At 30.4% G+C, this 25,361-nt stretch overlaps 2 protein-coding genes across 2 annotated transcripts in view; one reads left to right on the top strand and one right to left on the bottom strand.

Moving 5' to 3' along the window:
- LOC108917430 (synaptotagmin-6) overlaps positions 1 to 6,419 on the top strand; it is an 85,459-nt gene extending 79,040 nt beyond the window's left edge. Inside the window, exons 6-8 of the mRNA XM_023454689.1 lie at positions 176 to 607; positions 4,141 to 4,289; positions 5,795 to 6,419. Coding sequence (XP_023310457.1) covers positions 176 to 607; positions 4,141 to 4,289; positions 5,795 to 5,953 — 740 coding nt within the window. The 3' untranslated portion in view covers positions 5,954 to 6,419. The remainder of the gene's footprint in view (positions 1 to 175; positions 608 to 4,140; positions 4,290 to 5,794) is intronic.
- An 8,783-nt stretch (positions 6,420 to 15,202) lies between these two features.
- On the bottom strand, positions 15,203 to 22,070 carry LOC108917270 (caseinolytic peptidase B protein homolog). The gene is made up of 8 exons (XM_018723781.1): positions 21,732 to 22,070; positions 21,413 to 21,603; positions 21,096 to 21,322; positions 20,893 to 21,007; positions 20,383 to 20,561; positions 19,579 to 19,903; positions 19,328 to 19,524; positions 15,203 to 15,612 (listed from the first exon to the last, which is right to left on the bottom strand). The coding sequence occupies exons 1-8, from the start codon at positions 22,025 to 22,027 to the stop codon at positions 15,298 to 15,300; spliced, it is 1,845 nt and encodes a 614-aa protein (XP_018579297.1). The 5' UTR covers positions 22,028 to 22,070; the 3' UTR covers positions 15,203 to 15,297.
- Between the last annotated feature and the right edge of the window lie 3,291 nt (positions 22,071 to 25,361).

Raw genomic sequence — 25,361 nt, 5'->3', positions numbered from 1 at the left:
GATTATATAATTTTGGTACGAAACAAGAAAACCTACGAATAAGGGTGACAGTTTTACATTTGGGAATTAACTGACTACTTTTATTAAGTGAAGACTTATCTAGCCAAATTAAAAGTGAAATATTGAAAAGAACCATTCCTCGTAACAATATCAAACATTAAAATATTATTTTCAGCTCATGACTTGGCTGGCAGTGAACAAGGCGGCTTCAATGACCCCTACGTCAAATTGGCGTTAATACCAGAAGTCGACGCTCGCAAGCGTCAGACTACCATCCATCGCAACGACCCCAATCCATTCTTCGATCAGCACTTCAAATTTCCTGTGTCCCACGAGGAACTGCAGCTGAAAACTCTCGTTCTGCAAGTGTTCGACTACGATCGCTACTCTCGAAACGATATCATCGGCGAGGTTACCATGAACATGGGGGATTATGATATAGGTAATAGTCTCGAGATTTGGGGAGAGATAACGAAGAATAAGGTACCCAGGGAAGATCTTCAGGAGGTGTTGGTGTCTTTGAGCTACTTGCCGTCTGCTGAGCGGCTGACTGTAGTCATGCTGAAGGCTAGGAATTTGTTCCTTCCTCAGTGTAAGGAGAACATGGGTAAGTTTTGGAAAGGTTCTATTTATATTATTCCAACAGGAATCTATCACATCGTCAACAAATTATAATACAGATGCTTTGAAAGATATTCAGCTGTTGACATAATAAGTTCGTAAATAAATACTTTGACGAACGAGTCTTGTTATTTATGGATAAGGCATAAGGCGTTAGCCAATATCAATTTATTGATCTTCTCATTGAATTGATTTCTCTTGAACGAGGCTTCAAATGAAATTGGTAAGATAAATATGAATATAACATTTAAAAAAAATTTAAAATGTCAATGAATTCATGCATCTGGTGATATGATTAAATTATTCTTTATACTAAAACATGACCTCTAATAGGTAGCCAAAACACGACCTCTAATAGGTAATCAATATGACCTCTAATAGGTAGTCAAAACATGAACTCTAATAGGTAATCAACATGACCTCTAATAGGTAGTTAAAACATGAACTCTAATAGTGTTAATCAAAATGGTAGATAGTCAAAACATGAGCTCTAATAGGTAGTCAACATGACTTCTAATAGGTAGTCAAATGACTTCTAACAGGTAGTCCAAACATGACCTCTAATAGGTAGTCAAAACATGAACTCTAATAGGTAGTCAAAATTAACTCTAATAGGTAGTTAAAACACGTCCTCTAATAGGTAGTCAAAACATGAACTCTAATAGGTAGTCAAAATTAGCTAATAGGTAGTCAAAACATGTCCTCAAATAGGTAGTCAAAACATGTCCTCTAATAGGTAGTCAAAACATGAACTCTAATAGGTAGTCAAAATTAACTCTAATAGGTAGTCAAAACATGTCCTCTAATGGGTAGTCAAAACATGACCTCTAATAGGTAGTCTAAAACATGACCTCTAATAGGTAGTCTTTATAGTTTGAGAAAAATATATCAATCAATTTTTAATATATTAAAACAAAACTTTAAAAACTAAATTTCGACGCCTTTCAATTTGGAAATGAAATATTTTTGAACATAAATATTTTTTTCCAGAAAATAATGTAAAATGATAATGTAAAGAATTAGCTTCTGAAATATTTCATACAATTTAGGAAACATCTTCTACAAACGTTTTGATTTCTACTTTCGTCAAAACCTTAGATTTCTATTGACGATTAAACAAATTTACTTTTCAAATAGGGCGCCAATTTTGAGAATATTTTTATATTAATAATTGTTTTTGTATCGATCATTGAAAAATAATGTGTATGTGTATACATGTGTATAAAATTTGAACAATTTTTTGAACATCTTTCTAAAGTGTGAGGATTAAAATTATATTTTAGCACTTTTCAAATCGCTTTAATCGAGTAAAGGTAATGGCGAGCGAGAATTTTTAAAAAGTCCGAGTTAACGTCAAGTTTCTAAAAATATCATTTTACTTGACTTCATGAAACCCTAGGTATAACTGAAAGTCTAGGTAACGTGTAAAATTTTAACGCACGGAAACAGACAGGAAAACTCCCAAACATAATAAATCACTTATTTCTTACTTTTCTGGTTACTTGAGACGAGAATCAGCGAATAAATCAAATAAAAACACAGAAAAAGTCTGTTAGAAACTTTCATAGTTATTCTTCAACAATTTCCGCTTTGAAACTTTTAAGAAGTTGCCTCCTTTTTTTATTTATTTCGTAGTGTGATAAGTATTATTAAATAGATAAATAATTATTTAGAAAAAAAAATGAAAATGAAAAAGTCCTTTTTTAGTCATACATATTGTATTATTACCTATTACGTAATTTAATGAGAATTATAGGAAATTTTTAGAATTAATTTGACTTACAATTAATACATTAAAAAATATATTAAAAATATAAGAATAAAAAATGTAATATTAAAAAGGGACTTATAAAAGGACAAACATATTGGATTTAAAATACTTATATTCATATTAATCTGAACGTTTGACCTTAGCGTTTCAAAATTTAATTTTTCCATAAAATTATTTTTTTTTGTTATTTTACTTATTAATATAAAAATCAATATAAAAATTTTAAGAAAATAAATTTGCATAACCGTGTTACTTTAACATAAAATAAATTTAAAAAAAAATAAATACATCTTTATATAAAGCAGCCACAACTATATGAGTTCTTTACCTATTAATGATACGATAATGGTAGCTAGTCTGAATTTTTTAATGTTTGAAGATATTGAACACCCAAGTAAAATATGTTTTTAATTTAGTTTTGCGAACGGTAAGTTCTAGAACCCCAAATTAATCCAACGCTTTTATTTTTTTCTTCTTTTTCCTACTGCGATACTGAGATATGAAGACACATGAAATCAGGGAAAGAACTTAATAATTATAACGAATATGAGGGGTAGATAAGATATATACTTTACCTTGTGTGGTAGATGTCAAGTTCGTACGCGCTCTGATGATGAATTTCTCTTTGAGAGCATTTCCGTGTAGAAAACACGGGCTTTCTGGGTTTGTTAGTTTCTGCACTGAGTTCACCAGTCTACAGAGTGGATCGATTTCAACGGAATTTTTAAACATGTTTGTATTTCAAGAAAAAGATATTTAAATATTATATGCTTATAGTCCAAACATTATCTGGTGATAGAGAGAAAGTTTCTATAAACATATCGGAATGTTCCTAGTTTTAGAGAGATAAAAATGGTTTTCTAAATAATTGAGTAATGAAATCTTTTCTAGGAACGACAGAACCGTATAGAGTGATGAAAGGAACAAATTCGTTTAAAATTCAGGTACCTAATTATTTTGTAGAAAAACGCTCGGACACCTCGATTAATATTTTTAGTTGCGAATCAGGAAGAACATCAAAAATCAATTATGACTGCATAGTCATTATGGATTTTTTTTTAATGAAATACCCTGTATATTATGCCATTTTTAAATGTACGGTAAATTCTGAACATTTTTTGTATACATTACCGCTGATTTTAGAGATATGGTATGTTACATAAAAAGTGTTCACAATTTACCGTAAAATTAAAAAATGACATAATATATAGGGTGTCCCAATTAAAAAAAACAATGATGACTGCGTATGTTCTTCTTGAGACACTCTGTATACAATTTTTTTATGTCAAAAAATCCGCATCTAAAAATACTAATCGACGTGTCCGAGAGTTTTTCCACAAAATAATTACCCGACTTTTAAACGAATTTGTTCCTTTCTTCATGAACGCACTGTATATATGTTCGAATTACGAATATTTGTATCATTGTTTAATTTAAAAGTAAATTATAATACTGCACACAATATTGTATTATGCATTTTGACGTACTAAAAACTACATTGAAAAGACGAATGTTTTGTTTTTATTTTTAAACCGAGAGATGCACGGAGAATTTTTCAGTTTAATTATTTTAAGGGCAGTAAAAACTTTTTTAAAGCCCTATATAAGTAAACAGCACCGTTGCTACAAAAACCGATTTACTACCCTACTAACTTCTATAAACCGGCTTTATGGTCGAGACTAATTTTTAAGATTCCATCTCATCTTTTTGTGTATCTCTTCCATCTAGCCAAATTAATTACTTTCCAGATCCCTTCGTGAAGGTCTACTTGGTGGTGAATGGGAAGCGCGTGAAGAAAAAGAAAACAGGATCAAAGAAGGGAAGCTGCAACCCAGTGTGGAATGAGGCTTTGACATTTAGCCTATCTGCCAATAATTTGGCTAATGCTGCTGTCGAGGTAAATTTACTGAAACATTTTATAAGCTATACAAACGTCTTCGACATAATATTCAAATCAAGGAACATAATTTTTAATCTGCTGTAAAAATTCAAAAATGTTCTTCTAAAGATTCTTATATGAAGTCGAATGTTGTTCGATACCATGCAATAAGCGCAAAGACAAGAGATATTGCGGGAAATAAATACTTACTAAAAATACGAGATATTTCTTCGAATAATAATAATCATTCAAAATAAAATCTAAAAATGATATGTATGTCTAAATATAATTAATACAAAAACACATACCTACTTATTATAATGAAATGCAACTTTATACGAGTATACAGGCTGTTACAAATTCGCTTATCACTACAGGGATATCGGAAATGGTAAGAGCTACGAAGTAGCTTAAATGGGGGCAAAGTTGCGTAATCAGGGGACCAACATTATGCCCCTAAAAAATCAAGGCTAACATGATTAGTTTGCGAAATATTTGAATAAAAAGAAATTTTGGAAATCCGTTTTTGTTTCATTTTAGTCTTGTTTGAGATGATACTGAAAAAAGAAGAACACTTTCTCGTGGCCACTTTTTTCCCTCTATCGAATGGCATAATCAATTTTTGTGTGTAACGTTTCGTCTCTCCAAGACCATCATCAACTTCATTTTTTTAAATACGACCCTAGAAATTTTATTACATTTTTTGCAAGCCATCATTACCCCCAATACTGTACTGTCTCAGCCCGAACCAGATTCAGACGTTTTGTTTCGAAAAATTTATCTTCAATGTATTCGTTCCAAATTTATCTAAATTTTTTATTTAGATTTCTTTGTTTAATGAATTATCGTAAGTGTCATTAGACCCTGTGAAATTCATTTAGTTATTTAAACTATTACCACCACGCGTTACAGTTAAATATTTATTATTATTAACTATTACCATCACTTGGTCATACATAACTCAGTAAGTTGTTGCGTCAAAATTAAAACTATTACAATTTTAATTTTATTATGACAAATTAATTCTTAAAAATGCATATGAATAATCAAAACGCCAACTGAATATTGTTCTTTAAAAAATGTCAGTAAATGTTCAAAAACATTTTCGTTTTGGCAAAAGTTTTCAATCAAAATTACTTTTTGCGTGAATTATGAGACACCTTTTATAACAAGAAAACATTTCGTAAAATTTTGGAAATCGCCGACCATGCTTAAATTCGTATCAAATCATCAGAGAAAAGAATAGGATAATTTTCTCAAAATATTTATTTGTAAATACGTTTTAATTTTAAACAAGAACGGCTACTTTTTGCTCTGTTTCAGTCCTATTTATAGCTATTAGTTACTATTGTTGCAAAAAGTCGTTTTCTTTCAAACAAATAATTTTATTCGTTGCTTAAATTCTTCTTAACAACCAGCGGTTATTGATTTTAAGATTTTTGCATATATCGTTTACTCCTCTTATTCAGGTACAAGGAGTAAGGGTATCTTTGTTTCATTTTTCTCTAAAACAATTTTTCTAGATTTCAGTTTTCGATCAAGGCAGCGACCTCATTGGCAACAGTCCCTTAATAGGAAGCTGCATGATAGGACCCAAAGAGACAGGTCCAGAAAAGGACCATTGGACTGATATGACCCAAAGTCCTAGAAAAACGGTAGCCTGCTGGCACACCATAAGATAAATGTGAAACTATAGTGCTCAATTGAAACCCTTAAATAACGACGTAAAAAATTGTTGGATCGACGGGAATGTTGAATCGAAGAATATGTGTATTTATTGTTGTCATTATCGTTATATGTTAAACGTCAGAGATAGCTATTACAGAAGGAATGTTAATTTTATTTCGTATAACAACCTTTGAAGGTTAAAAGATTATTCCTTTAATTTAGGTCAGCACTTTTCTTTCAGACTCTCACACTTGCAGCTACTTAAAAGTTGATTTCTGTTTCGACATATTATAAATGAATGTACCTATATCGCTGTTGTTGATTACCTATCATTCATGTGCTGTGTATATCAATAATATTTCAGTGTAAAAAATATGAATGGGGCTCAGACAGTGAGACAAATAATATTTACTTAAGTGTTTCATATTGGTCTAAAAACTTATGATGTAAGCGTGATTTTTTAGGAAATCTTTACATGACAATCATTTTAGTTTACATTGCTTTATTGGAATTTTATTCGGATAAGTAAGAATAATGGAGTCGATATTTATATTTGATATTGTTAATAATTTTATCTAATACAAAAATGAATCACTGCACTTTTACCTAAATATGAAAAACGCTTAAACTGAAATCGGGATATCGTATGCCAGGAAACTTGTGTAATGTCCCACTTGTACTTATGATAAATGTTTGCTATCTTATACTATATACACTTACAAATATAAAATTTTATTAGGTATATTAAATTGTTTTTGAACACTTTATCAATAACCAAAAAATGTATAATGTGTATTAAACACGAATGTCTATGTCGTTAACTGTATATGTTAACATATAGGTAACTAATATGTAAAATATAAATGTATATTTCAATATAAATTTCTTACTGTACCTACCTAAAAAAGCAGAAATATAAGTTTTTAATTAAACAATTCTTAAAAACCGATTTTATTCACATACTTAGTTTATGGACAATCGAAAAGTAATTTTATTGAAATAGACCTTTTTAGTAGTGACGTAACATACGCCAAATAATGGCAACCCCATAGTGCAATTTCTCAATATTTCTACTAGATCGATTTTTGACCTTATATACTTTGGACATAAGTGCCAAAAATATGGCTTCTTTGTCATAAGTATTGCGATATTCTGGCAATATTAGAAATATTTAAGAAGTTTCAAACACCAAGTGACAAACTAATAGGATTATAGAAATTATATATTTAAATTTACAGAACAATATTGACTTTTATAGTACCTAATTAATAAATTAAAATTATATCAATGTTACTGAGCATGCGTATTAAAGATAATTTCATGTAAGGGAAATAGCTTCGCAGCAGGATATCATTCAAGAAAAGTTCAGTATTGGTTGAGAGTACGTCTATAATAAACCACTTGAAGAAAAAAACACTCGATAAACACACTGACACAGTACAACAACAAGAAAAACAATATCAATACTTAGTAAAACTAGAAAATGCCAAGATTAAACAAAACGATGGCACAGATAACATATCAACAAAAGCTCACCTGCGTATGAGGCCATTTTTTCCAAGCATGAGCATTAGGAATAACACGGCTAATGTTAAATTTTTACTTTATTTAAATTTAGGAATATAAAAAATATTCTCTTATCTCTTTATATAGTTTTTTCTAAGTTTTAAGCACATTAATGTATCTATTTTATGGAACACGTGTTGGTTGCTCTTAAATACTTTCAAACCCTTGTAAAAATAAATTAAATTGAAGGTTCAGATTCGGTCAGTACAATTTCAACTATAACAATTTTTTGCGGGTTGCCTAAATATGTGATGTCACACTAAATGAGTCTGTTGTCCACTGAACAATTTTGAAAAGTTCAGAAAATGTACTCTACAACACAACAACAGTGAACAAGTTATTTTCGAAGTTGTTAAATTTCATTAAATACAACTAACAATTAATTTCCAATTTTGTGAATCATATTCTTGTTACAAACATAACTTCAACTAACAGCATTTCGATTTTCCTTTTAGGTATATTGTTTCTAAATTCTCTCATAACAACCATAACAGTTGTTCTAATTCGAGTAACGCTAATGAACATACCGTTCTGTAACTCGCAAATCAAGCAACTTTGAAATACCTACGCCCTGTATTTAGTGTGTTTCCCCTTGATACCTTATTGGCTAATTTTCTCATACAACAAAATTATATACAAAATATACTATATGCTGGCTACAGGGACCATCAGTTTAAGGCAACATAAAATATTGTGTTAGTAACATTTATGTTAGAATAGTACAGACCTGAGTACGTACCCCTTAGTAGTTGAACCATATAGCATATAGGCGTGTTTTGTTTACCTGAGACCTCGGCTAATCTCAGTTGACGCTAACTCTGGTTGGTCAGTGGGATGAGATTAACTATAAGGTTTCTGATAAATAAAACATCGCTGATGTTAAATTATAAATATAAACACTAATATTAAATGGAGCAAGGGACCATTTAACAAAGTTATTTCTAAGTAACACCTGTATAAAATTTAATTTCCCAATATAGGAAATCCAACCTTAATACTACTATCGTTATTTTTCCAGTGTTAAACATTCTAAATTTCTTGCGTCGTTCCCCTAAAATCCTCCAATGAATCATAAACATAAGTAAGGATGACTGACATAACAGTAGAATATATTATGGAAAGATAAATACTATTTGATTTAAAACATAAGTATCCCAAAAATAAATACTAAAATTTTGACCACGCATTTAACTCAACAGAAGCAACAGTTTGTGTTTAATAGTTTTTCTTGACACTTATTTCTAGGATACCCTGTATGTTTGAATTATTTTGTAGGGCTCCTTATATTGTCACAGAAATGGCAAATACAAATTTTTTATGATGTTAGAACGCAAAAGTATTTCTAATAAATAAATATCTAAATAATTTTTGTACAGGTATATATTTTACTATATTTCTCCATTGTTATCTGTACAAAAATTGCTATATCAAATGCGGAATATTTTAAAATTATAATTAAGATATTTAATTTCACATCAAATATTAGAATAAATTAATTTAACAAAAAATGTCCAAAGACTTAATATTAAAACCTTTGTGTTTGAATATATCTAGTTATTTTGTAGTTGTTTTCACCACATTTCCTTTTCTTAATTAATTAATTTGTGAGTTAAATTTAAATAATTGCTATACATATTGCAAGTGTTTGTAAATTATAACTCATTTTGCTAAATAAGAAATTTATATTGAAAGGCATTCACTGAGAATATTCCAAATATTGGCTGTATATATGTTTTGTAAATCTAATATTTTGTATTAGACTAAAAATGTTTTATATGTTTATAAATGTACAATTTTAGTTTACAATTAGCTGTAATTTTATTTTGAATTTTCAAGTATTTATAACACTTCTGCACTTATAAAATCTAAATGAACATCTATAATATTTAAATATAATAAGCTACATACTTGTCTTTGCTATTCCCAGTATACTGGATGAATATACAATTAAAATTTAAAGCTTCATTATTTTTAAATTAATTTCTTTATTTGTAAAAAAATATATGATGTAAGCATAATCCATTATAATTTTTTTTACAACATATGTATACTGTATACATACATTAATTTGATAATCAGAATAACCCTGTAATATACAGATATATAAGAATTATTATACAAGGTTTTTTTTTTCAATAGACTGAATAATGTGACATATGGATATTACCAATGTTAGTACAATTTCAGACGTTAATCTAAAATATTACCTAGTTTGTTGAAAACATTGGACTGTATGCAAAAACCTAAAAAAAGTTAAATATTTAGTAAGGAAAGATATCTTTGTATATGTAAAATAGACAATTTTGAATTATCTATTTCTGGGCTAAGCAGACTTAAATTTAATAATAAATATATATATATTTATTTTTTATATTAGTAAGCTGGTAAACATGGCGATAATATTGTACTCTGCTAAAATTGAGTAGCGGATTCCACCTCACAAATAGATAAAAAAAATTCCTATAAACATTCTCCGGAAATGCTGTGTTTGAAATACAGTGTTTAAATTTAAAAAAAGAACATGCATTTATTTATAAATATCTTTTAAGATGTTTAATAAAACTCGACTGATGACTTAAATAACCATGTACAAAAATATACTAAGTTGGTACAAGCCTCTGGCAAAGATACTGTGAAACAACATCACTGAGAACCGTAGTATTTCCACTAATAAAAATATGTTCTATTTTATTCGGAAGAAGAGCCATTTTTGACATTATTTTTTTAAATTTAAAATAAAGCTACCAACATAGTTGACTAAATAAAAAATTACTATAAAACTGTTAATCCCACAAAAAACCTGTGTATAAATACAATTTTAACATCATACAAACCACCAGGAAAAAAATAAATTTCTCGGGAATAATTTCTATACCAATGATTTTTTAGGACAAATAATAATTATTGATTTACTCAATTTCCAAAATATTCAGTGGTGTCCAAATTCTAGAGTTCTTAATAAACATGTCTCCCAATATCTTCCCCACTGATTGACAGATTTGTGTACGAATTTGGCAAATTTTTACCCATAATTAATTAAGTCAATAGCCCAAGTTTCATCAAGATACGTAAGACACAGATGAAAGACAGATAAATAGATTTCATCTTTTTGCCAACACCGTGTATTTCAAAAAAGGAGCATTTCCAGACACATGTTATTAGGAAGCCTTTTTAAATACTTGTGTTGTAGAATGCAGCATTAAAGTTTGGCACTCTGTATACTTATATTTTTCACTATTTATACCAATTTTTTAATTAAAAACTGTGACTGCCCATGGGCGTCCACAGAAAATTTGTCAGGAGGGGAAATGATAAAATACTGACATAAATAAAATCAATTAAAACATTTTCTCATTAAGTGCAAATGCCACAGTATGTACTGCTCTGTAATGTCCACATGACTCTGATTTGTATAGTTGCTTTCGTGTTAAACAAATGTTACGATAATTTAAGAAAAAAATATTTTTTGTGAACTTGTCCTAGGATGGTTAGTCAATCCAAGTTTTAACAAAGTCCATATCCCCGTTTACAAAATAACAAAATACTTACATACATACCATTTGAAAAGACTGATACAAGATTTATTAAATGAAATATAACACTAGAATCAAATTTTAAGTCAATATTTGTAAAATTTATAAACACGCACTTTTTAGTTACCTACTTAAAACTGATTGAAAGTATTGATAACATTTAAATAATTGGATTGTAGCTTTTTCTTATATAATACCTTCCAAACGTACCTGCTCATTGGTATAGATATATATTGATTGTAAATATGAATTCATACCTTATATTCTCATCTCTAAAAATTGATCTCTTAAATATTTGTAGAAATTAAAGTTTGTTCTACATCGCGTAAACTAGTGTGCCGATATTATCACATAATTATGTAAATTGATTTCTTTATTAAAAAATTCTTCTAATAAGACGATCAGAGATGAGAATAAAATTTGTAACAAAGTAATTATTCCAATTATGTGTTAATAATTTAGGAGTACTTACGCCGTTGTGTTGTAAAATGTATATGTATTATTAAAGACTATTTAAAATTATTTTAAGTAAGTTCGTAAGTTGTATTTTTTAGTAGATGTAATATGTATTAATGAATTAAATAAATTATTTTGCTATTAGATTATATTATACGACTGAGATTAACACTGTCCTAAAAGAGTAAAATATTTTTATGTTAGTACAAAATTAGTAAAAGCACACAGGGTTCGTATTTTATTACTTATTTTTTGGTAATATACTTTTGCATATGTATATAAAATAGTCTGAAAATCAGCTGCAGCAGATGGCCTAGTTTCACTCACTATTTTTTATTTAAAATATGTTATATTTCATATTATATTAACTAAAATAAAACAAAAAATAGAAAAATGAAACAAGTATCTTTGAGTTAGTAAGTTCACCGCTTAAAAATAATCCCATTTATTTTTGGTATTCGCTCTTGGAATTTTTTTATTTTCAACTAATATACAGGGTGACACAAATTATAATAAAGTCACTTATATCTCTTTTTGCACTACTTTTAGCATAATATTTAACAAGAGTAAAATAAGCAACAAATGGACATATTTCATAAGCAAATCATTTCCTTATAGTTACAATAAAATGGTCACAATTTTTGAAATTTGAATATATAATATCCTGTATATGTTCTTCATAGTTGGGTTGAAAATTACATTTTAAAGATTTCTATACTATTTTAGTTTAAATTTATTTCAGATTCAAATTTTATTTCTGATATCTTTCATCTATAGTGCCTACTAAATAGCTGAATTAGCTGAATTATTTTATGAATTTTATGAGTACTTAAGTTAATAAGGTAAAAAAAACGTTATTTCTGAAGTGCCTTAACATAGGTAATGGGTCAATAGGTTAATTAAATTATGCGTTGTTATGAATCGATAGGTATTCTCTTTTACACACAGAAATATTTTTACCAAAAGCACCCTGATGTAAAGGCTTAATTTCAGCAAACTAGGGACTATTTATTTTGCAGTTTCTTAAAAACTGCATCGTTAGTTTACATATTTTTACATGTATTTTACATAAAATTGAAAAAAGGCAAAGAAATCGTGTGGATATGTATAGTTTCCTTACCTCCAGATTGCATCTCAAATACTGTATATTTTAGAATCGCTTTCAGGTTAAAAAAATATTACTGTGTGTCCAATATACAGGATGTTTTTTTATATATCATGTCATAATTGAATTGGTAACAAACCTCTCAACTAATGAAAAATATATTAAGAGACAGTCACTAACAACCTCAAATATAGTTCAATAAATTGAAGTCATAAAAATAAGACTAGAAATTTTTTGTTTGAAATAAAATTTTAAATAAATACAATGTAATCAAATTTTATAAAATATCGTTGACATAGAAATTTAAAATGTTTAAAATGTCTCATCTTTTTGGAGTTTACACTTCACTGAAAACTGTAGTGTCCCTTTTTGGGGACACCCTGTACAATCTCTCGCTGGTTGATAAAATTGTGATTTTTTTTCTGTCACCAATCTTCATCAAGATATATTTAAATATTATTTATTTAAAATTCAACACCTATTTTTCAGGTTGAGCTTTGTTGTTTAAAATAATATGAGGAATAACTTCCTGAAGAAGAAACCATCCTGTATAGTTTACGTAAGTTGAAAATATATTATCACTAGTTATATAAACAACATTGTAAATAGTACCTATAATTTTATTATCCCCAGTATTATCTAGATTAAATGTAGGGCTTAGTTGTAGAGTAGGTAAGAGATCAATTATACAGTTTGTATCAGACAAATGGAACAAATTCAATATTAAATAAATGGGGGTGTGTTCAAAAAACATTCAGACACCTCGATTGGTATTTTTAGTTGCGCATTTTTCAACAAAAACTTTTTATACAGGGTGTCATGTAACAGTGGTCAATACCAACTTTCTTATTTTAAATGCAACACCCTGTATATTATACAATTTTTGAATTCTTCAGAAAATTCTAGACATATTTCATGTACAATGTCCTATACCTATCATCAACTGTTTCGGAAATATTAAAATGTTTTCAGATGTATTGCAAAAATTAACATTAAAAAAAGAAAATTATTTGATTACCAAACTGGTAAAAATACCAGTCGATGTGTCCGAGCGTTTTTTCAAACACACCACCATTTATTTATTATTAGAGAGGGGCACTTTTCGAAAAAGTGTGTTACGAACATGTCCGTTGGACATGTCGATGAAATGTCCGGACATGTCGGGAAAAGTACTTTTGACCTTGAATCTAGTAAGGCAACTATGAGTGACGTCATGTTTTCACAACTCACTGCTCCAGAGTATACAAAGCAAAATATTACTTTTATTCTAATGGATATGTGTCGATATATTTTACTTATTACCCACCTTTAGACTTTTTACAAATTGGTTGCTAATTTTCCCCGGACAGCCAATACACTTATTTAAATGTTTTTCCATCCTAATGGAATTCTTAAAAATTGTTTGTGAGTAGAAGTTACATATATAAATGATTTTTACTCAATTCAGAAAAATATAACCAAACTGTTGACTTTGGCGTCATACTTCATTTATAAACTATTTGTGTATTAAATACAAAATTAAGAATTAACTGATTACTATTTACTAATCGTTAACTTTGCCAAAAATAAGAAAATATGGACATATAAAACAGGTTACATTTTTAAAATGTCAGTTTCAGTTAAACAATTACCAACAAAATTACAAGAAAATGGCTAAATATCTTTAATTTTATATGTACCAACCTCAAAAAATTTTTGCGGGAATTATTATTATTATTTTTCAATCTTCAAGTGTCCTCAGGACATGTCCACTTTTCACGACATGTCCGATGGACATGTCCAGCTGACATGTCCCGGGCATATCTCTATTTATTATTGAATTTATTTCATTTGGCTGAAACTCATTGTATGGTATGGTAGTATAACTTATATGGTAGTATCAATTAGGGAAAAAATGACCTCTTAATCAAATTATATGCTGGTAATGACCTAATAAAAAAAGCGTAGGAAAGCATTTTCTAAAAAAGACAGACCACATGTATTTAAAATGTAACTTTCAAAATAACCACAAAAATATTGGGTATCTCATTCAAATGAAAGAAATTGTACTTCCAGTCAAGTGACAGAAAAACGATTAGCTTATGAACTTGGTCCATTATTTGTTACTTATTTCATCAATGATGCTACAAATACTAAATTGAGTATTCCCATCAGAAGTGGGATATTCAAAACACCAAAACACTGATAGCCATTTTAGCACGATTTCAAAGCAATATCAAATAATTATAAGTTTTAGACTCAGGAAAACTCCTAGCATACTAAATAATGGCTTTATATAAGCTTTCGGGATATATTGCCTCTCTCAAACATTTTCTCATAAGAAATAGGTCCTTTCGATGTAACAGAAAATTCTCGCTAGTTTTCAGACTATGTATGTAAGGAGATGCTATGTGCCTAATTAAGGCCTATCGAAATTATCAGAAACCAAATATGTATTTTAAAGTTCATCGACCTTGTTATCACAACAAATATATTTTATGAAAAAACATATAGGATCTATATTCTTAATTCGATGTGGCTATAAATATTAGCATTACTTTGACGCAAGTCACAAAACCATGTTAATTGTATTCTGTTAATTATATTAATAAAAATATTAAATGTTATGGTTGCAGCATTTATTTATATTCAAAACTTACGTACAGCGAAATAATTTAAAAAATATACACATTGGACAAGGGCTTGGCAATTTACTCGTTTAAGTAAAAATGGAAGCTAAATTCTTGATGGAGAGTTTGTTCTGATCCACTTCTGTGAATTCTTTCACACCGCTCTTACGGACTTTAAGCTTAATCTCGGGTGCTTCTGCATTCTCTGGGAACAGGGCGAAGATGTGCACCGTGCTGCCCTTACCGATTATGCCCTTTTCATGGGCAGCCGCAAGTTGATTCACAACTCTGCGTTCAACCTCGTACTTTATGGATCTGGCCCCATAATTCACATCATAGCCGTCTGCCAGTGCAGATTCCACACCTCTGTCCCATTTTATTTCTATTTTATGCTTATCTCTAGCCTAAAAAATGACAATTTGTAAAATACTACAATTCTTAATTATGCCGACTGCTGAAATTTTCAAAGAAAATATAAAAAATGTCATAATGGTAAAACTTAGTAACTCTAATTGACATACAGGGTGGTAAATTAAGGGATATATAATTGTATACAACACAAATCAAAGAGGGTGCTTTGAAAACTATTTAAAAATATTTATATACACGCTATTCAAATTTGGTTAATTGTAGTATCTGACTCAACGCAATGCACACACGGTCAATCGGCATGTATAAATATTTTACGTATAAGAAACGAAAAGAATTTACAAAGTAATAAATCAGGAAAGTTTCATCACAAACGTTTTATTTTAGTCAATTAATTATTGTTATTAATTCCTAGTTTTATTAAATGTAACCAGTAAATAACTCGTATATACTAGGTGTCCAGGAATGAATTTCCCTTTTTAAAGGCTAATAAAAAATTGTCTTGAAGTTTTAAAATTTATTTATTTATGCAAAAATACACACAATATAGGCAGATTTTATGTTTTAAAAATTATATTGTCGAGGTGTCTTCCATTTTGGTCAAAACACTCTTGCAATACCGTCTTCATGTGGTTAAAAACTGCTAAACACATTGCAGACGGAATTCCATTTATTTCTTCCCATATTTCTTGTTTTAATGCTTCCAAAGTCCTAGGTCTATTAACATAAACTTTACTTACTGAGATATCCCCACAAAAAATAAGTCCAGTGTGGTGAGATCGGGAGACCTCCCTGGCCAGTGTAGATCTCCAAAGCGAGAGATGACCTTTTCCGGGAATAATTCTTAAACGACTTCTATATGCCCGGGCTGTATGTGCGGTGGCCCCATTTTGCTGAAACCATGTATCCTGATTAAAGCCATCAAATTCTTGCAGCTGAGGTACCAAAAACGTCCGAAGCATTGCACAATAATGATCACTATTTACAGTCTGGGCTACGCCGCGTCGATTCTCAAAAAAATAAGGGTCAATAATTTTTGACACCGACATAGCACACCACACCTTTGGATTATGTTGGAGAATTTCGTGTTTTTTCTTTGGATTCTCTGTTGCCCAATAGCAACAATTTTGTTTATTAACTGCGCCTGCAAGATGAAAGTGCGCTTCATCACTGAACAGAATGTTGTTAATTCGGTCGTTTGCAAAAAAAATAGTCTATCATTGTTTCGGCGAAAGAACGACGGCTTCTAAAGTCATTTAGGTTTAATTCTTGCACTATTTGAATCGTGTAGGGATGAAACTTCAAATCTCTCCTTAAAATTGTGTGGAAAGGTGATTTGCACATGTTATTTTACGACTCGATCTATTTGGATTTCTAAGTATCACAGCACGTACATTCTCAGGAGCAGTTACAGTCCTTGGGCGACCACGAGGTTTCACATTTGTAGCTGACGCTGTTTCTCTAAACTTCCTCACCCACTATTTGACCAAATTTTTACTTGGTGTGTTCTCTACACGCCTAATATTGAAGTGAGCACAAAACCTTCGCCGTGCAATTGTGTAAGAATCGTTACTCTTGACATATGCTTCAATAATGAACCATTGTTACTACATAATGAGCATCGAGTCACTATCGAACGACGCTAACCCGACCTTGCTACGTTACACTCTTGCCAAGTTATTCGAGTTTAAAAAGGGAAATCAATTCCTGGACACCCAGTACATTTGGGCATGCCAGTATTGACAAGATAAATGTTCTGTCTGTTTTGATTAGCTGTAATATATTCATTTAAACCATCAAAGTGGCTGTTTCAGCACAATACACTAATTTTTAAATCTCCTCATAAAAAATGTAGATAGGGTTTAGTCAATAGACCGCAGTGGTAATGCTACTAGTGCTCCTCGTCTAGTTCACCATACTTGAACTTTATTACGATAATATCAAATATTTTTCGAAAATGAGCAAGAATCACATTCATTGTCAAAAAGTTAAGGACATATTTTCAAAGGACAGACAGACAGACAGACAGATTCAATTTGATAATATGATTAAGTTAAGCGATCATCTACAATCTTATAAAATTTAACGGGGTAGTGGGTAATCCACTGGTATTAATGTCTTATAAATAACAGAAACATGAAGTTGTATCTGATATTTGTTTATATCATTTCAATGGTTTCCTAATAGACCAGGCAGGATCTGTTTCAAAATACCCATGTATGGATGTTTTATATAGTACAGCTAGTTTTTGCTTTAATGGTTCTAAAATGATATAACAAAACATAATTTCACTATGCGCGTGCTTCAAAATGTATGCAAAACTTATTGTTAAACAAACAGTGAAAAAACTGGAAAAAATTCGATTTTTTCCCTTTTTTTCAACACAGTTCAAAAACTATTAATTTTAGAGAAAAATTGAAGAGGAAAAAGATTTGTAATTAAATTTTACACGATATAACTATTTTCAACTAAAAAAATACAACAATTACTGGAAATATAGCAAAAACAACAAAAAAATTACAATATTTTTGCGATTTTTTTAAAAGTACTTATATGTAGGATCTTCATACTTGATCAAAAAAATCTTTTTGATATAATAAAACATCACACCAATTTTCGTTAAAATTGGTCGGATAGTTTTCGAGTAATAATTTTGCAATCCAGGTTTTTGAAAAAAAAATTTAAATTTAATTTAAATTTAACTGAGCCTAAATTAAGACTTCTAGATACTTGAAAATTTTATCACATAAAAAAGGGCACTCAAACTTTAAAATGTGTCCAGAAAAATTGAAATTCATTAATTAGGAGAGCCGTGGTAATTGTTTAAATATATGCGTAATTTTTGCGCTGATAAACAAATAGAATAACTTTATAAATATTATTTTAAAATTATGCTTTTAACCCTTTCACTGCTCCAGACGTATATATTTGCCAAAAATTTATAGGGCTCAAACTGCTCCAGACGGATAAATTCGCATGAATAGTTAAATTGGATCAGGCTGCTCAAACCGTATATATTCGCAACCGTGCGCACAGTGACTCGGTTATTGCAATTGGTAAGGCGAATTTTTGCGGGCGAGCTTATACCGATTGTGACAAATATTTTTATGGAAAGAGGTACTGGTAATAGTACCAAGATTGTTCATGTTTCTTTCTGTTTCTATTTAGTACATATACTGTATTTTATTCAAAATAAAATCATAAAATTTATCATAAATCGTAATTTAACACAACATAATGTAAAACTATAAGTGGTCTAACTGCTCCAGACGTATATATTCGCACGCGATAAACAATCGCGCACGGCGCGGTAGCTACGTTCAGACGTATTGCGCAGCGAAAGGGTTAAAGTACTCGGAAAAACACTTCTTTAAAAAAAAAAGTGGTGATTCGTTAATTGGTTCCAGAGTTATAGTCGATCAAAGTTGACCGGCATTTGTGAGGTAACTACGAGGTCTGGAGGAGGGCTGTTTTTTAAACAAATACCTTTGTCATTCCGAGTAAATTCTGGGAGTGAATTAGCAAAATTTGCGCCCTTGTGCAACCCATATAAAATGTCAATTAAAACTATTGGACCTAGCAGAAATTCACGAAAAATGTATGGGAGGTAGTGGTGGAGGGTCGAGAGCTCGGCACACACAACAGTTGTATTGATGAATTATTTGTTTGTATGCATTTTACTTTTCATTAAAACACTTTTTATGTTTTCCCTAGTAATGAATTAGTAAAAAAGGAAAAAAATTAACATACCCTTTGTGCCCAACTCTGAAGTTCCTTTCCGACAAGTTGCAACAGCTCATTCCTTGAAAACGGAAGAAAATACACAATTTCATTTATCCTACCAAGAAACTCATCCCTTTTAAAATGCCGTTTCAGTATAGGTTTCACCACTTCATCTTTAAATTTCCTTGATATGTGAATATTATCCGAAATATATTTTTCATTTTCTAACAAGTTGAATAAACGAATTATTTATTTCTCACATCAAATATTTCACTCACCTTTGGTATCTGAAATACTAAGCCTCTCCTTTTTTAATTTCTCCACCTCTCTCCTCAACTGTATAGCATGATTCGCTATTTCGTCACTGGCCAAGTTAGAAGTCATTATAAATATAGCGTCCTTGCATTCAATAGTTTTACCCTGGCCGTCCGTAAGTCTGCCTTCATCAAATAATTGCAGAAGAACCGTAAGAACATCGGGATGGGCTTTATCCACTTCATCAAAGAGGACGACAGCACTCGGACACTTTTTCAATTTTTTTGTTAGTTGGCCTCCTTCGTCATGGCCTACGTAACCAGGAGGCGCCCCTATCAATTTGGCCACCTATTCCAAAAACAATTAATTTAATGATATTACAAACAATTATTTAGAGAAGACAAAAGTGCCTAATTTAAAAATTTAAAATAGGACGATATATTTTTTGAACTCAGTAAACGGATAAAGTAATGATAAAAGAACTGACTGGAAAGTTAATACCAACAAGTATGTCTTTGGAAATTAGACAATCGTAAACGAAAACTTATTTAGAGGAAGATATATTTTTGGTTTATCAAACCATATTCGAAGGGGTAACCACACCACCAAAAAAGTACATGCATTGTAGAAATCCTATGATTCCCAGGGAATGCCCCACAATGCACAATGAATTTTTTTAAATGGAAAATTTAAAAGATTCGGAAAATAATTCGCACTATTTTTGATGTTATTTTATAAAATCAGACAAACTTAAGAAATTTTTTTTAAACCTACAATAATAAATGTTATGAGAATTTATTAAACAGGTAATTTAAATATTAGGATACCTCGTGTTTCTCTTGATATTCCGACATATCTAATCTAATAAATGCATGCTGCTTATCTTTGTGAACGTATGTAGCAAGTTGTTTAGCCAATTCGGTTTTGCCAATACCTGATGAGCCCAAAAACAAAAATACTAACGGGTGATCATCGTCTGTCCAGCCATTCTCTTTTCTCCGGACAGCTACAAAAATTAGATAATATCTAACTCATAATTTTAAACCATTAATAATAGTGCATATTAATGAGTAGATTCCAAAATATTAGTACCTAGTTTAAAAGATTATGATAAAGAAATGTTTCTTAACATGCTTTTATGATCAATCCAAAGTACTAATAACTAAGCATTTGATCTTATTTTTACAACTCTTTGATCAGAAACACAGTAATAATCTTTAGCCTTACTGACTGTCATGCAAAAGTAACGTAAAGTAAAATATAAGTACTGAAAATTTAAATTTTGTTTATGTAAACAACAAAGTAATATTATTGTAACTTCAAAAAAAAAGACTCACTTGCTGCCACAGTTGCAATTGCTGCTTCTTGTCCAACAATATATTTTTTCAATCTCTCTTCCAACGGATACCTTCTGCGTTCTTCAATCTCTTTCTCTCGTTGCAATTCTTCAAACTGTAAAAAATGTATACCTAGTAAGTGTATCATGTTTAAATTAATATCAAGCAATTTAATTGATTAATTATAAAAAAAATATCCTTACTTTCTGCATTTGAGTTGTTAGATATTTTTTAATTTCATCACTATTACTGTACATAACAGGCTTGTGCCCCATTTCATTCTCCAAATTGGGGTTAGCGCCATATTTTATAAGCAGTTTAATAATACCAAGATTGTTGGTAAGAGCGGCATAATGCAAAGCTGTGAATCCCAGAAATGTGGCCTTATTGTTTAGACCACTTGAAAATTCTTCATCTCTCATCATTAACACTGAAAACGAGACAAACTAAGATATTTTCAAAAAAAATGGCAGTTTTGATTGCAACATGAAAATGAATAGGATCCCTTTAGCAATGTTACCTTCAATTGGATGTAAGCCTACTTTATTGGCTGTTCGGTTAGCATTAATAAAATTATCAGCAATATTTGGATCAGCTCCAGCTTTCAGTAATAATTCAGAAGCTTCATACTGTTCATTCACTGTGGCTACCATTAAAGCTGTCCAACCTAAATGGTGTCTTCTATTTACATCTATGCCATCTTTTATGAATCTAAAACATAATTTTATTTCATAGATATATTTGCAGAATACACATACACAGTACATAATAAGACAATTAAATTAATTAAAGAGTAGAATATGGATCAAGATTCATTACTTATATTTAGAGATATTTACCTAGTTATTTCATGTATCAGACCAAATTGTGAGGCTTTAAAAAATCGTTTTTCTTCTCGCATTTGATCGATAGCATCGCAAATAACAATGCCCAGACCTACAGCAAATACAAAAGATGAATTATTCAGATGATGATCGAAATTCTTCCATTTCTTTCTCTGATATTTTCTACACACATTAGTTAATCTATATTTTTCATAGTCATGTTTGCTTAAATTAATAATCGATACAGTTCGGGAGTAGTTTCCAGTTGGCAGTTTCGAATATCTATTATACAGTTTTAAAATTTTTAACATAGCTAAGAGAACGTATTTAAATTCTCAACCACAAAATATCAAATAAAATTTGAGGTTGGATTTCCTTAAATCCTTATGCCTTGTCAAATGCTTAGAAGGCTGTTGTCAAATGTCATGTTGAAGGTCGATGGCCGTGTTCCAAAACCCAACAAAAAAGGAGATACGTTCCAATTCTAGTATTTATGTAAATCTAGACTAGAGCATGGGCCTACGTTTCTATGATAAAAATAAATAAATCCAGAGGCGCAGAAAATAGGGGAGATTTCGTATCGTCGCGTCGTGGAAAAAAATATATTAAATTCAACATAAAAAATTTAATTTTTCATTTATTGTAGGGCATTTTTTCCAAAATTTATTTTTGCAAGAGCTTCAGTGTGTTTGCTGTTTTAGAATTGAAAAAGTTAAAGAAATTTTTTTTGTATTAGAGCTTAATCATTTGCTTCAGCTCTTAAAAGTTCTTAATAATAATAATAGTAATAATAATCATAAAATAAAAAAATATTAAAAATAATTACTCTAGGTTTGATAATTGTAATTTTTAATAATATTTTTTAATGGCACTATTTTATTGTGTAAAAAAGAGCTACAAACCAACCGTCAATATTAAACATTATTCCTTCTTCATCACACTGGTGATTTAGGGAAAGAACTAATAAAAGATCTGTTCCAACAGGAGTCAGGAATGGGTTCCGAACCGTTCGAAATGTGCATCCAACTAATTCTTGCGATATATTCACTGAAGACACATTTAGAACATAACTGGCCAAACATTTCGAACGGTTCGGAACCAATCTCTGACTCTTTGTTGGAACAGACCTAAAATAAACTTAAATTAAAATGTTTTTTTCTGTAACGGGAAAAAAGTGACATTTTATTTCTGTTGACAGGTAACAAAATGTCACTTTTATGAAATTGCTTTTTTCCAAGGGAAAAAAGTGAGTACTTTTTTCCCGGATATATACAATATACATAAGTAACGCGATTTAGCTGGCAATAATTTTTGTGACGCTACTTTCGCTGGTTCTACTAACTCCGGTGGAGTCAGAGAAAACTCGGAATCAGACATTTTTTAACTTTATATTATTCAAAATAACTACTAAACAACCACTAAGTTTGCAATTTTTAAATCAAATCACATAATTAAATTGACAGATATTTGATTACTTTAAAGGTTTCCTTAGCAACGCAGATGTAATTGTCGCTATAAGTATAACAGCCTATCAATTTAAAACTTTAGAGACTAATATATTGTAGGTATTAATGTTTTTTCATTATTAAATCGTTGTTTTTCCCGTCACAGAAAAAAATAGTGTATTATACACGGGAAAAAAGTAGATTTTACCTCTCGGTTTTTTGTCTCCCTCCGCTTCGCGTCGGGAGACAACACAACCTCGAGCTAAAATCTAGTACTTTTTTCCCTTGTATAAAATAAATAAATATCTATTAAATGAGGAAAGATGTGCGGTTTTATGATCCTGATTAAATGTTACTTCCATTTAAAAAAAAAAAAAACGTTATGGCTGACTAGATATTTGGAAAAAATTGAATTCGGTCAATTCCTTCAGATGCATGTTGCTATTTGTTTTACAAAAAAAAAAAAATAAATTACAAAGTTTCAGGTTTTTTCAGTGTTAATAAGACTGTGTGATCAAATTGTTCGTGTGCACTTTCGTTTTTAAGTTATAACATAAACTTCAAGTTTTTTAAATGTTACATTATACATTACAGGAGGATTGATATTATGAAGTTAAACTGGGACTAGGTCTGGGACTGAGTTTCATGTAGTAAACACAATGCTTTAAAATACAGATTATCGAATAAACGGTTATTTGAAAAATCGGATATTTGAAGAATCGAATAACCGGTTTTCGGGTTTCGTAGAAATCCGAATTATCCGAAATAAATTAACCGACTATCCAAAAAACCGATTTCAGTTGCCAGCACTATTCTTGACACTAATCCTGTAGTTTCATACACGCGAAGTAAAGTAAAAACAAATTCCTGAAGAAAATTCTACTGTTTCCGTTTAATATACGCAGAAAGTAATTCCCTTTTCGCCATATTGTACCAATTAAATTCGAAAAATATCGGAAGCTGCAGAAACGAAACAAGAGTTTCGCTTAAGCATAATTTTATTTGAAGATACATTTATTTAGATGAGCGTTGCATAAAAGAAACATATCGAATGAAACGATTTGAAATTCAGATGAGCACAATCGAGTTATTTACTTATTGTAATATTGGGCATTCCCCGCGACCGCCTACAAGAAATGTATTAGAGGACGGGGCGACGTCAATTGAAAAAGTTTGCTGTCTTTATTAAATTCGAAAGTAACAGAATAACCCGTTTCGGAACGACATTACCTACCGGGTAATTGCCGCTTGCGCTCCACCGAATCGCTTGTTTGTTTTCTTTTCGCGGTTCTCCCTTGTCCATTCGTATTGTGGCGGCATTTAATAATAACTCCGAGCACCGATGGGGGACTTAATCAGGCACTGTACCTTTAGGAGGTAATGAAAAAATACATTATGCAGAGTTGGTAGCTAATAATCCAATATCCTTTGTATTTTTTCGACTTGAGGTACAATAGGCCATTTGGCGTCGTCTGCTGAAATGCCCATTTCGCTTGATTTAGGATGTAGTTACAAAAACATTGTTGGAAATTATGAAACGTTCCTATTAAGCCCTTATTGAATATTTCGATAAAATTCTAAGGAAGACAAAAAATGGTAGGGAGCTTAAGTCTGCCCCCTTGACGGCTTTGTTTGATTTGAAAAATTAGGAAGAAATAGAAAAAGAAATAGTTTTTACATTTTGTGATTAGATGATTCGCGATTTGTCCATATTTTTAAGTGCTGTTTGTGCATTAAAAACGGATATACTAATATAGTTTGTGTAAAAGATGTTTAAACATCGTTTAACTTAAGTAGGTATATCGGGGTCCGAGGGAAGTGAGGATCGCAGGGGGGTCCTATGCTTTTATGCTTTATGGGACTAAAACCCGCTACCAACTTGAAAAAATTAAATTCTATTGAAATTATTTGCGATAAACATTATCTATATAGCAAAGAAACTCAATATGCACATAACAAACATATTGAAAATTAATAACATAAAAATATCATATTTAAGTAGTTTTAAATTATATTTAATGAACGCATAAACACTGTGTAGATGTGGCAACAGCGCTAATAATCGAGTGCAGTTGTACACACTGCGAACCTACAGACCTCGGATATTGGAGATATTGCGCGTCAAATTCGGGTAAAGATGCGTACGCGTTCAAAAATGTATTGTGTGTAAACTATGTAAAATATAATTATTATATATAGA

Source organism: Anoplophora glabripennis, unplaced genomic scaffold (genome assembly GCF_000390285.2).
Source record: "Anoplophora glabripennis isolate ALB-LARVAE unplaced genomic scaffold, Agla_2.0 scaffold3, whole genome shotgun sequence".
NCBI lineage: Eukaryota > Metazoa > Arthropoda > Insecta > Coleoptera > Cerambycidae > Anoplophora > Anoplophora glabripennis.
The sequence above is the reverse complement of the archived record's forward strand: the minus strand, read 5'-3'. Positions and strand labels throughout refer to the sequence as shown.